Genomic DNA, 14,578 nt, shown 5'->3' on the forward strand with positions numbered 1-14,578 from the left:
CTGGATCTCAACGGGGGATGTGCAACTCCACCTCCTGGCTCTCAGTGGGGGATGTGCAACTCCACCTCCTGGCTGGATCTCAGCAGGGGATGTGCAAGTCCACCTCCTGGCTGGATCTCAGCAGGGGATGTGAAACTCCACCTCCTGGCTGGATCTCAGCAGGGAATGTGCAACTCCACCTCCTGGCTGGATCTCAGCGGGGGATATGCAAGTCCACCTCCTTGCTGGATCTCAGCCGGGGATGTGCAACTCCACCTCCTGGCTGGATCTCAGTGGGGGATGTGCAACTCCACCTCCTGGCTGGATCTCAGCGGGGTTGTGCAACTCCACCTCCTGGCTGGATATCAGCGGGGGATGTGCAACTCCACCTCCTGGCTGGATCTCAGCGGGGGATGTGCAACTCCACCTCCTGGCTGGATCTCAGCGGGGGATGTGCAACTCCACCTCCTGGCTGGATCTCAGCGGGGGATGTGCAACTCCACCTCCTGGCTGGATCTCAGCGGGGGATGTGCAACTCCACTTCCTGGCTGGATCTCAGCGGGGGCTGTGCAACTCCACCTCCTGGCTGGATCTCAGTGGGGATGTGCAACTCCACCTCCTGGCTGGATCTCCGCGGGGGATGTGCAACTCCAACTCCTGGCTGGATCTCAGCGGGGGATGTGCAACTCCACCTCCTGGCTGGATCTCAGCAGGGGATGTGCAACTCCACCTCCTGGCTGGATCTCAGCGGGATGTGCAACTCCACCTCCTGGCTGGAACTCAGCGGGGGATGTGCAACTCCACCTCCTGGCTGAATTTCAGCGGGGGATGTGCAACTCCACCTCCTGGCTGGATCTCAACGGGGGATGTGCAACTCCACCTCCTGGCTCTCAGTGGGGGATGTGCAACTCCACCTCCTGGCTGGATCTCAGCAGGGAATGTGCAACTCCACCTCCTGGCTGGATCTCACCGGGGGATGTGCATCTCCAGCTCCTGGCTGGATCTCAGCGGGGGATGTGCAAGTCCACCTCCTGACTGGATCTCAGCGGGGGATATGCAAGTCCACCTCCTTGCTGGATCTCAGCCGGGGATGTGCAACTCCACCTCCTGGCTGGATCTCAGTGGGGGATGTGCAACTCCACCTCCTGGCTGGATCTCAGCGGGGTTGTGCAACTCCACCTCCTGGCTGGATATCAGCGGGGGATGTGCAACTCCACCTCCTGGCTGGATCTCAGCGGGGGATGTGCAACTCCACCTCCTGGCTGGATCTCAGTGGGGGATGTGCAACTCCACCTCCTGGCTGGATCTCAGCGGGGGATTGCAACTCCACCTCCTGGCTGGATCTCAGCGGGGGATGTGCAACTCCACTTCCTGGCTGGATCTCAGCGGGGGATGTGCAACTCCACCTCCTGGCTGGATCTCAGCGGGGGATGTGCAACCCCACCTCCTGGCTGGATCTCAGCGGGGGATGTGCAACCCCACCTCCTGGCTGGATCTCAGCGGTGGATGTGCAACCCCACCTCCTGGCTGGATCTCAGCGGGGGATGTGCAACTCCACCTCCTGGCTGGATCTCAGCGGGGGATGTGCAACTCCACTTCCTGGCTGGATCTCAGCGGGGGATGTGCAACTCCATCTCCTGGCTGGATCTCAGCGGGGGATGTGCAACCCCACCTCCTGGCTGGATCTCAGCGGGGGATGTGCAACTCCACCTCCTGGCTGGATCTCAGCGGGGGATGTGCAACTCCACCTGGCTGGATCTCAGCAGGGGATGTGCAACTCCACCTCCTGGCTGGATCTCAGTGGGGGATGTGCAACTCCGCCTCCTGGCTGGATCTCAGCGGGGGATGTGCAACTCCGCCTCTTGGCTGGATCTCAGAGGGGGATGTGCAACTCCGCCTCCTGGCTGGATCTCAGTGGGGGATGTGCAACTCCGCCTCCTGGCTGTAGCTCAGCGGGGGATGTGCAACTCCACTTCCTGGCCGGATCTCAGCGGGGGATGTGCACCTCCACCTCCTGGCCGGATCTCAGCGGGGGATGTGCAACTCCACCTCCTGGCTGAATCTCAGCGGGGGATGTGCAACTCCACCTCCTGGCTCTCAGTGGTGGATGTGCAACTCCACCTCCTGCCTCTCAGTGGGGGATGTGCAACTCCACCTCCTGGCTGGATCTCAGTGGGGGATATGAAACTCCACCTCCTGGCTGAATCTCAGCGGGGGATGTGCAACTCCACCTCCTGGCTGGATCTCAGCGGGGGATGTGCAACTCCACCTCCTGGCTGGATCTCAGCGGGGGATGTGCAACTCCACCTCCTGGCTGGATCTCAGTGGGGGATGTGCAACTCAAGCTCCTGGCTGGATCTCAGCGGGGGATGTGCAACTCCAGCTCCTACCGACTCCTCTTTGGCCTTGCCCCCCCAGCCCTGTCTGGGCTCTGTCCCCCAAATATTCCTACAGGTCGCACAAGATCTGCCTGCAACCCTCTTATGGTTAAACTGCCAAAATCTCGGCTCTCTGCTCACCTTCACTCCTTCATTCCTCTTTTCTCCCGCCTCTGGAACAAACTCCCTCACTCTCTTCAATCCCACTCCACCCTCCAGGTCTTTAAAACAGCTGTTCACCACCATCTCTTATCCTCCCCCATCCAAAACCTTGATCTTTTCTACCCCCGCTAATTTCGGTCCCCTTGTGTTTTATACCTCTCCCCCCCCCCCCCCTCCCCTTCCCACGCCTCCTGCCCCCAAGCCCTCTAACCTCCCACACTTCTCCCTGCTCTCAAATGTTGTGGTTGTGTGCTTCCCCTTCTCTCCCCATCTTGTCTTCCGCTCCCTCTTTTTGTATATTTTGTTTGTCTGGTTGATTTGTTTGTGAAATAAATCTTAGCTCTTTCACGAGCCTCGATTCAGTATACACAAAAAAAAAAAAAAAATCTCAGCGGGGGATGTGCAAGTCCACCTCCTGGTTGGATCTCAGCGGGGGATGTTTAACTCCACCTCCTGGCTGGATCTCAGCGGGGGATGTGCAACTCCAGCTCCTGGCTGGATCTCAGCGGGGGATGTGCAACTCCAGCTCCTGGCTGGATCTCAGCGGGGGATGTGCAACTCCATCTCCTGGCTGGATCTCAGCGGGGGATGTGCAAGTCCACCTCCTGGTTGGATCTCAGCGGGGGATGTTTAACTGCACCTCCTGGCTGGATCTCAGCGGGGGATGTGCAACTCCATCTCCTGGCTGGATCTCAGCGGGGGATGTGCACCCCACCTCCTGGCTGGATCTCAGCGGGGGATGTGCAACTCCACCTCCTGGCTGGATCTCAGCGGGGGATGTGCAACTCCACCTGGCTGGATCTCAGCAGGGGATGTGCAACTCCACCTCCTGGCTGGATCTCAGTGGGGGATGTGCAACTCCGCCTCCTGGCTGGATCTCAGCGGGGGATGTGCAACTCCGCCTCTTGGCTGGATCTCAGAGGGGGATGTGCAACTCCACCTCCTGGCTGGATCTCAGCGGGGATGTGCAACTCCGCCTCCTGGCTGGATCTCAGCGGGGGATGTGCAACTCCGCCTCCTGGCTGGATCTCAGCGGGGGATGTGCAACTCCACTTCCTGGCTGGATCTCAGCGGGGGATGTGCACCTCCACCTCCTGGCCGGATCTCAGCGGGGGATGTGCAACTCCACCTCCTGGCTGAATCTCAGCGGGGGATGTGCAACTCCACCTCCTGGCTCTCAGTGGTGGATGTGCAACTCCACCTCCTGCCTCTCAGTGGGGGATGTGCAACTCCACCTCCTGGCTGGATCTCAGTGGGGGATATGAAACTCCACCTCCTGGCTGGATCTCAGCGGGGGATGTGCAAGTCCACCACCTGGCTGGATCTCAGCGGAGGATGTGCATCTCCAGCTCCTGGCTGGATCTCAGCGGGGATGTGCATCTCCAGCTCCTGGCTGGATCTCAGCGGGGATGTGCAAGTCCACCACCTGGCTGGATCTCAGCGGGGATGTGCAACTCCACCTCCTGGCTGGATCTCAGCGGGGGATGTGCAACTCCACCTCCTGGCTGGATCTCAGCGGAGGATGTGCATCTCCAGCTCCTGGCTGGATCTCAGCGGGGATGTGCAAGTCCACCACCTGGCTGGATCTCAGCGGGGATGTGCAACTCCACCTCCTGGCTGGATCTCAGCGGGGGATGTGCAACTCCACCTCCTGGCTGGATCTCAGCGGGGGATGTGCAACTCCACCTCTCGCCCTCATACACCCTCTCTCCCCAAACCTCTCTTCCTCATACACCCTCTCTCCCCATACCTTCCTTCCTCATACACCCTCTCTCCCGATACCTCCCTTCCTCATACACCCTCTCTCACCAAACCTCCCTTCCTCATACACCCTCTCTCCCCATACGACCCTTCCTCCATACACCCTCTAACCCCAAATCTCTCTTCCTCCATACACCCTCTCTCCCCATACCTTCCTTCCTCATACACCCTCTCTCTCGATACCTCCCTTCCTCATACACCCTCTCTCCCCAAACCTCCCTTCCTCATACACCCTCTTTCCCCAAACCTCCCTTCCTCATACACCCTCTCTCCCCATACGACCCTTCCTCCATACACCCTCTCTCCCCATACGACACTTCCTCCATACACCCTCTCTCCCCATACGACCCTTCCTCCATACACCCTCTCTCCCCAAACCTCCCTTCCTCATACACTCTCTCTCTCCCCATACGACCCTTCCTCCATACACCCTCTCTCCCCATACGACCCTTCCTCCATACACCCTCTCTCCCCAAACCTCCCTTCCTCCATACACCCTCTCTCCCCATACGACCCTTCCTCCATACACCCTCTCTCCCCAAACCTCCCTTCCTCCATACTCCCTCTCTCCCCATACCTTCCTTCCTCATACACCCTCTCTCCCGATACCTCCCTTCCTCATACACCCTCTCTCCCCAAACCTCCCTTCCTCATACACCCTCTCTCCCCATACGACCCTTCCTCCATGCACCCTCTCTCCCCATACCTCCCTTCCTCATACACCCTCTCTCCCCATACCTCTCGTCGTCATACACCCTCTCTCCCCAAACCTCTCGTCCTCATAAACCCTCTCTCCCCAAACCTCCCTTCCACATACACCCTCTCTCCCCATACCTCCCTTCCTCATACACACTCTCGCCCCAAACCTCCCTTCCTCATAAACCCTCTCCCCATACCTCTCTTCCTCATAAACCCTCTCCCCATACCTCCCAGAAAACGTATTGTCATTAAGCACAGCAATAGCTACGTTTACCTGTTGTCCTCCAGGTGAGATGGCGAGCCTTCAGGTGCTGATGCCGAGTGATGTGATGCGAGTGACTGTCCCGACCTCCCTCACGTTGACTGCGTTTCCCCTCAACATTTCATGTTTGCAGGATCCGTTCGTGTAGTGGTTTATATAATCCAGTAAATGAACACAGTGTATACATGTTTGTTTTATTGTTAAAAACAGTCTCACATCCTTCAGTTCTTGGTCTTTTATCCTGGAAATTGGGAAAGCCGACATCCCTTCAGTCTCAAGGTTCCTGTATTTGTGGTGGTTACCTGGATATAAAACCGAAAACACGGGAGACAGTGAGGCCTCGGTCGACCCTTGAGAGTACATGACCCACACAGACCCATCCACAGTGTATTTGAATACCATATGCGAACCTCGTTTGTAGTACTTTGTGAATGCCCGCCACGTGCTCGGTTCTTCTATGATTTGACGTTCTTGGTAAAACCCTCGTGTTCAGAAATGGACAAATCGTTGAAAGAACAACCCAGCATCTTACAATGGTGATCCTTGCCAGGGCATATAGATTACAGTAGATCTAATAATCGGTGCAGACTCGCTCACTCACTGACGGACACACACGCAGAGTGCTCGAGTCGCGGCTTTGGCTCTTTTCTCGTGAAGTGCGGATCGATTTTGGCTTCTTGTGTCATGTGCCATGGAGCTCTCTGAATGGAACTTCCTGTGTCCTTTTAGGCTGCGTGGAGCTCGACCTACTGGAAGATGCACCCTTGATGACTCTTGCACCGCACCCTTCTAACCCCAGTCTCTTTTTGTCCGCCGGCTTTAGTCCCGTGATCAAGGCCTGGGATCGTCGAGCTGGAAAGGTGAGGAGAGGAGCACGCATTTTGCTGTGGGAGGGCAGGCAGTTGTGTTACACGTACGTACACCTTGTGAAGAGGGCAGGCAGTTGTGTTACACGTACGTACACCTTGTGAAGAGGGCGGGCAGTTGTGTTACACGTACGTACACCTTGTGAAGAGGGCAGGCAGTTGTGTTACACGTACGTACACCTTGTGAAGAGGGCGGGCAGTTGTGTTACAGGTACGTACACCTTGTGAAGAGGGCAGGCAGTTGTGTTACAGGTACGTACACCTTGTGAAGAGGGCAGGCAGTTGTGTTACACGTACGTACACCTTGTGAAGAGGGCGGGCAGTTGTGTTACAGGTACGTACACCTTGTGAAGAGGGCAGGCAGTTGTGTTACAGGTACGTACACCTTGTGAAGAGGCCAGGCAGTTGTGTTACACGTACGTACACCTTGTGAAGAGGGCGGGCAGTTGTGTTACACGTACGTACACCTTGTGAAGAGGGCAGGCAGTTGTGTTACACGTACGTACACCTTGTGAAGAGGGCAGGCAGTTGTGTTACACGTACGTACACCTTGTGAAGAGGGCGGGCAGTTGTGTTACAGGTACGTACACCTTGTGAAGAGGGCAGGCAGTTGTGTTACAGGTACGTACACCTTGTGAAGAGGGCAGGCAGTTGTGTTACACGTACGTACACCTTGTGAAGAGGGCGGGCAGTTGTGTTACACGTACGTACACCTTGTGAAGAGGGCAGGCAGTTGTGTTACACGTACGTACACCTTGTGAAGAGGGCGGGCAGTTGTGTTACAGGTACGTACACCTTGTGAAGAGGGCAGGCAGTTGTGTTACACGTACGTACACCTTGTGAAGAGGGCGGGCAGTTGTGTTACACGTACGTACACCTTGTGAAGAGGGCAGGCAGTTGTGTTACACGTACGTACACCTTGTGAAGAGGGCGGGCAGTTGTGTTACACGTACGTACACCTTGTGAAGAGGGCGGGCAGTTGTGTTACACGTACGTACACCTTGTGAAGAGGGCAGGCAGTTGTGTTACAGGTACGTACACCTTGTGAAGAGGGCAGGCAGTTGTGTTACACGTACGTACACCTTGTGAAGAGGGCAGGCAGTTGTGTTACACGTACGTACACCTTGTGAAGAGGGCAGGCAGTTGTGTTACAGGTACGTACACCTTATGAAGAGGGCAGGCAGTTGTGTTACACGTACGTACACCTTGTGAAAAGGGCAGGCAGTTGTGTTACAGGTACGTACACCTTGTGAAGAGGGCAGGCAGTTGTGTTACACGTACGTACACCTTGTGAAGAGGGCAGGCAGTTGTGTTACACGTACGTACACCTTGTGAAGAGGGCAGGCAGTTGTGTTACACGTACGTACACCTTGTGAAGAGGGCAGGCAGTTGTGTTACACGTACGTACACCTTGTGAAGAGGGCAGGCAGTTGTGTTACAGGTACGTACACCTTATGAATTATTCACGGTACGGTACATTGTATTGTTTTAGATCTGTGCAGAGTTAGCAAACTTCTTAATTTGGCCTAAGTAAGGCTTAATTTGGCTCTTACTTTGGCCTCCCCCCAAGCCCTCTTCCTCCCACAGATCTCCCGATGTCCCTGCTCTCAAATGTTGTACTTGTGTGCTTCCCCCTCTCCCCATCTTGTCTCCCGCTCCCTTTATTTTGTCTTATATGTCCGTTTGTTTTTTTGTCAGTAATGTTAGCTCTTACACGAGCCTCCATCTTATATACTTCAAAAAAAAAAAAAGAAGAAGTGATGTTTCGTGTCTCCGGGTTAAAACTACTGGTCATAAGGAATCTCTGCTTCTTCTTCTTCATCTTCATCTGTTCAAACCAAACAGTGTACCTTAGCTTGGTGAGTTCACAGTGACTGTGTTTACCTGACCACAACTACTCATCTAGCTGACATTCCAGCCAAGTGCACAACTTTATTTCATGGTGAGAGTACCGCTCTCGTTGCACGTTTACCTCGATCCATGTGATACGCAGGTGTGCAGGGAGTTTATGACAAACTGCCAGCAGGTGATCGATCTGCTGTTCCTATCGGGTGGTGATGAGTTCCTGGCGAGCACGGACGCCGTGAGCCGCGATTCGGCCGATCGCACCATCATGGCATGGGACCTCGGCTCGGCCGCTCGACTCTCCAACCAAATCTTTCATGTGAGGCTCTTCAGCATTCTCATCTTCTTGCATGGCACCTGTTGATCTATTAGGTGACAGATAATTGATTGCTCTTGCTAAGAACGAATGAGAGACCTAGTTTGGCCTTCAAGATTGGTAATGTGGGAGGTTGACCTCCTCTTTGTACTGCACATGGTCGGATGCCTTGGTGTTTCATGATTTAGTCTGCACTCTTGCTGTTGATTTGCCAACAGGTGATGAAACAGTTATTGCATTTAGATGAATGTGGGTCGCTATACACCAACGCCAACTGAACCAGAAAAGGACATTTTGTTGCCCGACCCAGCGACCCTCTCAGATTTTACTAGAAAAATCCATGTGATGGTTTTCGGATCCGCATAGTACAAATCTCCTCACCATTCTAAAACAAAATCCCCTTTGACCTGTGACCTGGAAAAGGTCATCATAAAGTGAAAGAGTGACCTGACTACGATGACCCCATCATGTGAAGCACCTCGTTGGACTCGTAATGAATATAACTTTCGAGAAAAAAATATCTTGAACCCCAAACTCACTTTGGGAGGTTTACAGACATGGGGTAAATGATGAAATTTATTTTAACTTCAACCGAACCCTTTACCCTGTAGATGATGCAGATCCGAAAATGTTCCAATTGCTGTTCCCTCAGGGACCAGACTTTCAAATTCTGTAAACCAAAGTTGGGTTCAAGTCTCCCCATTGATTAAGAACCCTCTCTGAAATTTGGGTTTTTCGTACTTTTACCAAGTTTAGGCCAAAATAACTCACAAGGTAGGGGGGGGGGCGGGTAGGGAGTTCCAAAAAGATCACCCAGAGATATGTTTTGATACATCGTGATGTTCTTTACAAGAATCAAGGGAAATAATTTCGCATCCCTGGATTTGGAATTTTTGAAGTTGCATTTTTCGTACCTTCAACCTGCATTTTTTCCATTGTTGTATATTACACGACATTTGTGTCCATTGTTGTATATTACACTATATTTGTGTCCATTGTTGTATATTACACGACATTTGTGTCCATTGTTGTATATTACACTATATTTGTGTCCATTGTTGTATATTACACGACATTTGTGTCCATTGTTGTATATTACACTATATTTGTGTCCATTGTTGTATATTACACGACATTTGTGTCCATTGTTGTATATTACACTACATTTGTGTGCATTGTTGTATATCACACGACATTTGTGTCCATTGTTCTATATTACATGACATTTGTGTCAATTGTTGTATATTACACTATATTTGTGTCCATTGTTGTATATTACATGACATTTGTGTCCATTGTTCTATATTACACTATATTTGTGTCCATTGTTGTATATTACACTACATTTGTGTGCATTGTTGTATATTACACGACATTTGTGTCCATTGTTGTATATTACACTATATTTGTGTCCATTGTTGTATATTACACGACATTTGTGTGCATTGTTGTATATTACATTACATTTGTGTCCATTGTTCTATATTACACTATATTTGTGTCCATTGTTGTATATTACACTATATTTGTGTCCATTCTTGTATATTACACGACATTTGTGTCCATTGTTGTATATTACACGACATTTGTGTCCATTGTTGTATATTACACTATATTTGTGTCCATTGTTGTATATTACACTATATTTGTGTCCATTGTTGTATATTACAGACATTTGTGTCCATTGTTGTATATTACACTATATTTGTGTCCATTGTTGTATATTACACGACATTTGTGTCCATTGTTCTATATATATATATGTATATATATATTTTTTCTATACTGAATCGAGGCTCGTGAAAGAGCTGACAACCGCGAGGGAAAGACAGCACAGGGGGACCACGAGGGAAAGACAGCACATGGGGACCACGAGGGAAAGACAGCACATGGGGACCACGAGGGAAAGACAGCACATGGGGACCACGAGGGAAAGACAGCACATGGGGACCGCGAGGGAAAGACAGCACATGGGGACCGCGAGGGAAAGACAGCACATGGGGACCACGAGGGAAAGACAGTACATGGGGACCACGAGGGAAAGACAGCACATGGGGACCGCGAGGGAAAGACATACATGGGGACCACGAGGGAACGACAGTACAGGGGGCCACGAGGGAAAGACAGCACATGGGGACTGCGAGGGAAAGACAGCACATGGGGACCGTGAGGGAAAGACAGCACATGGGGACCACGAGGGAAAGACAGTACATGGGGACCGCGAGGGAAAGACAGCACATGGGGACCGCGAGGGAAAGACAGCACATGGGGACTGCGAGGGAAAGACAGCACATGGGGACCGTGAGGGAAAGACAGCACATGGGGACCACGAGGGAAAGACTGTACATGGGGACCGCGAGGGAAAGACAGCACATGGGGACCCCGAGGGAAAGACAGCACATGGGGACCGCGAGGGAAAGACAGTACATGGGGACCACGAGGGAACGACAGTACAGGGGGACCACGAGGGAAAGACAGCACAGGGGGACCGCGAGGGAAAGACAGCACAGGGGGACCGCGAGGGAAAGACAGCACATGGGGACCACGAGGGAAAGATAGTACAGGGGGACCACGAGGGAAAGACAAAGACCTATTGTGTTACACTATATTACACTATATTTGTGTCCATTGTTGTATATTACACTATATTTGTGTCCATTGTTGTATATTGCACTATATTTATGTCCATTGTTGTATATTACACTATATTTGTGTCCATTGTTGTATATTACACTATATTTGTGTCCATTGTTGTATATTACATGACATTTGTGTGCATTGTTGTATATTACATGACATTTGTGTCCATTGTTGTATATCACACGACATTTGTGTGCATTGTTCTATATTACACTACATTTGTGTCCATTGTTGTATATTACACGACATTTGTGTCCATTGTTGTATATTACACGACATTTGTGTCCATTGTTGTATATTACACGACATTTGTGTCCATTGTTGTATATTACACGACATTTGTGTGCATTGTTGTATATTACACTATATTTGTGTCCATTGTTGTATATTACACTACATTTGTGTGCATTGCTGTATATTACACTATATTTGTGTCCATTGTTGTATATTACACTATATTTGTGTCCATTGTTGTATACTAGGGCATGCCCGTACTATATATATATCTAAAATTATATCCCCCCCCTCTATTTACATGAAATGGTTTGGTCCATGAAATGTTTTGGGTATTCGCAACGCCAAAGCGAACGGCGAACGCTTTACATGAAATGGTTTGGTCCATGAAATGTTTTGGTCCATTCGCAACGCCAAAGCGAACGGCGAACGGCTTGCGAGTACAGTGACAATCCCCCCCCCCTCTATTTACATGAAATGGTTTTAATTAGTTTTAAAACATAGTTTAACGCCAACATATGGCATGCCCGTACCCGTACTATCCGTAATGGCGCACGCTCTCACAGGAGCTCCGGAAGGTCGCATATCGCAGGAAAGCGAAAGAATCGCAAATTAGTTTTAATTAGTTTTAAAACATCGTTTAACGCCAACATAGCGCCAACATAGTTTGCCGACGGGAAATAAATGAATACGCTCTCAAATGTGCCATCCGAGGCAGAGTGTGTTCGCCACGTTCGGCACACGCGATAGCTCGCTGCTCTCTGATTGGTTGAATCGTTTTTTGGACATAGCTCGGTAAGTAATTGTCCGATTAATATGAAACCTTGAAAAGGCACATCCTCGGGTCCCCAGCAATATACCTGGCAAGTTTCAAGTATATCGGACCGGTAGTTGTCGAGAAACAGCGGTCACAGACAAACAAACAAACAAACAAACATACACACAGAGATTACTGGAATTATAGATAGATTACACTATATTTGTGTCCATTGTAGGTACTCTAGTTTATAATCTGTCCAAATGTATCTGGTACTCCATACCATCTCAGTATCTTCCACATTGCCTCCGTATTCACACTTTTGAATGCTTTCTCCAAGTGAATGAATGATCGGTGAAGGATTCCATTTCATTCATTGTATTGTTCTGTTATTGTTCTTCATGTGAAGATGTGGTCCATGCATGCCCTGTTTGTCCTGAATCCATATTGTTCCTTTCTTGTGGGACTATCAACTCTACGTACGTTGACGCTCTGTCCGCATATTTTGTCTCATAGGAACGATACACGTGTCCGTGCCTGTGCTTGAACCCCTGCAAACCGACGTTTGCCGTTCAGACGAATGGCAACTACATTGCACTTTTTTCATCGCATCGGCCTTACTGCATGGACGGCACCCGCAGGCTAGAAGGCCACAAGGTTCGGGCTCTCGAGCATTCTCGGTTTGATTCACCGAGACAAATATGACCGATCTTCTCTAAACCTCCTATTTCTCTCGCACCTCCCAAGTGCACACACCATTTTGGTTTGGTGAGACCTTTTTATTACCTTCTTGAGCAATAATGTTTTCGTCTCAAAATGATTCTCATTTGATAATTCAGGCCAGCCATTGGTTGGCCATAGTTTCTGTTTTGTTACTCTCGAGCCATCACTTGTACATCGTGTTGGTAAGCTATTACCATCGTGTTGGTAAGCTATTACTAAGATGAGGCTGTGAGTTACCACATTGGTTCTGTCAGGTTGACTGTTTCTCTGAGTCATGAAATTAGTGGTTTGTTGTGAGCACCTTTAGAAGAGGACTATTGAATTGTTTGTGCATGCAGGTGGAGGGTTACGGCGTGACGTGCGCCTTCTCCCCGGACGGCACTCTTCTGTTGTCGGGAAGTGCGGACGGCCGGCTTGTCACGTACTGTCCCGAGCGAGCGAGGCGACTGCGGAGCGTCGTCGCGCATGACGGGCCTTGTCTCGCGGTAGAACCGCATCCCGTGCTACCACGTACAGTTGCCTCGGCCGGCTGGAAAGGAGACCTGGCTGTGTGGAACTAATGTAGTGTAGTGGTGAAAGGTAATGGGGTTATGGGCTCCGTTGCTGGGACATAAAGGGTAGAACAATATTGTGATTTAAAATCCTACTTTTCAGTGGTCAAAAAATGTTTTTGGAAACGTAGGAAGGGGTTACCTGTTCAATTACTTAGATGCCAGAGGTACAGCTCAGAGGTTTTACTGTATTTAAGGAAGCTTTGAGACAGCAAGATGCCATTTGGTCCATTGTGTGCCCACGCTCCTGCTCTTCCAATGGGATATATAACGATCGTAGTTGGGATGGCAAGTATGGCGTCTCTTTAAAGGCCTCGTGCTCTGTGATGCTTTGCCTCCTGCAGGCAAGGACTCCATTAAGATTCAAACCCAAACCGAGTATGCTGCTCATCGAGCCATGTTGTTACCATGGCACCAATGTTTAAAACAATTGAAGCTATTGGTTTGTGTGCGTTCATTGAACTTTGCTGGTTGTACATTTAGGGTGCAGTCGTGTATTACTGGTGAGGATACTGGACTGGCATCCCAGAGGTTGCGGGTTCCATGGCAACACAGTATTGGGGATTTGGATTCGAACCTTCAGGAAGTTAAGTTGGTTTCGGGAAAACTGCCATATCATTTTTGGATTGTTGGTAAAAACTCAGCTGATTCATTCACAAGCTTCAGGCTGGGGATATTCCACCTGCCCCACGTGGTCCTGAGGTGGTTCATTCACAACCTTCAACCTGGAGATATTACACCTGTCCACCTGGCCCTGAGCTGGTTCATTCACAACCTTCAGGCTGGGGATATTCCACCTGCCCCACGTGGTCCTGAGGTGGTTCATTCACAACCTTCAACCTGGAGATATTACACCTGTCCACCTGGCCCTGAGCTGGTTCATTCACAACCTTCGACCTGGGGATATTCCACCTGCCCCACGTGGTCCTGAGCCGGTTCATTCACAACCTTCAAGCTGGGGATGTTGCACCTGCCCCACCTGGTCCTGAGGTGGTTCATTCACAACGTTCAGTCTGTCCACTCATTCTGATTGACTCATTCCCTCCCCTAGTTTGCAGGAGTTCCTTCCTGGTGACGATTGACCTTCCCTTTCTGTACAGTACACTTAAAAAAGAAAAACAAAGGCTTTGACGTTATACAAGTAAATAAACTTTTTTTAAATTTTGTAAAAATATTTGGTTTCATCGTGACACTTGTGTTCATATCTTGTTTAGACTCTCAATGACAACTAGATCCTACTGTGAGTTCATGGCTTCCTTTGTGTTCTCTATAAATAGGCCATATATTTATTACGTACACAAAATACCAAATTTTTGACATGGCCTTTACTGCCCACCCCTCGTTTTAATCAGATCTTCCAACCTCCTTTTAACTTATTTCGTCGCACCTCACATGGTCTCCTCTG

The 14,578-nt window shown here is 50.3% G+C and overlaps 1 protein-coding gene across 7 annotated transcripts in view; it reads left to right on the top strand.

The window, feature by feature from the left end:
- Nucleotides 1–14,347, top strand: part of WDR25 (WD repeat domain 25) — a 38,181-nt gene extending 23,834 nt beyond the window's left edge. The window contains exons 4-8 of one of the 7 annotated variants that reach the window (XR_013624818.1): nucleotides 5,971–6,101; nucleotides 8,101–8,271; nucleotides 12,416–12,667; nucleotides 12,961–13,990; nucleotides 14,048–14,347. Coding sequence is in view for 2 of the 7 variants with exons in the window: in XM_068126058.2 (XP_067982159.2) it covers nucleotides 5,971–6,101; nucleotides 8,101–8,271; nucleotides 12,416–12,556; nucleotides 12,961–13,182 (665 nt within the window). In the remaining 5 variants the exon portion in view is untranslated. Of the gene's footprint in view, nucleotides 1–5,970; nucleotides 6,102–8,100; nucleotides 8,272–12,415; nucleotides 12,668–12,960 lie in introns of all 7 variants that reach the window. The other 6 variants (XR_013624816.1, XR_013624819.1, XR_013624817.1 and 3 more) reach the window with 6 other exon arrangements.
- Nucleotides 14,348–14,578: the final 231 nt, after the last annotated feature.

Source organism: Myxine glutinosa, chromosome 10 (genome assembly GCF_964187855.1).
Source record: "Myxine glutinosa chromosome 10, kmMyxGlut1.1, whole genome shotgun sequence".
In the NCBI taxonomy this organism is placed as follows: Eukaryota; Metazoa; Chordata; class Myxini; order Myxiniformes; family Myxinidae; genus Myxine; species Myxine glutinosa.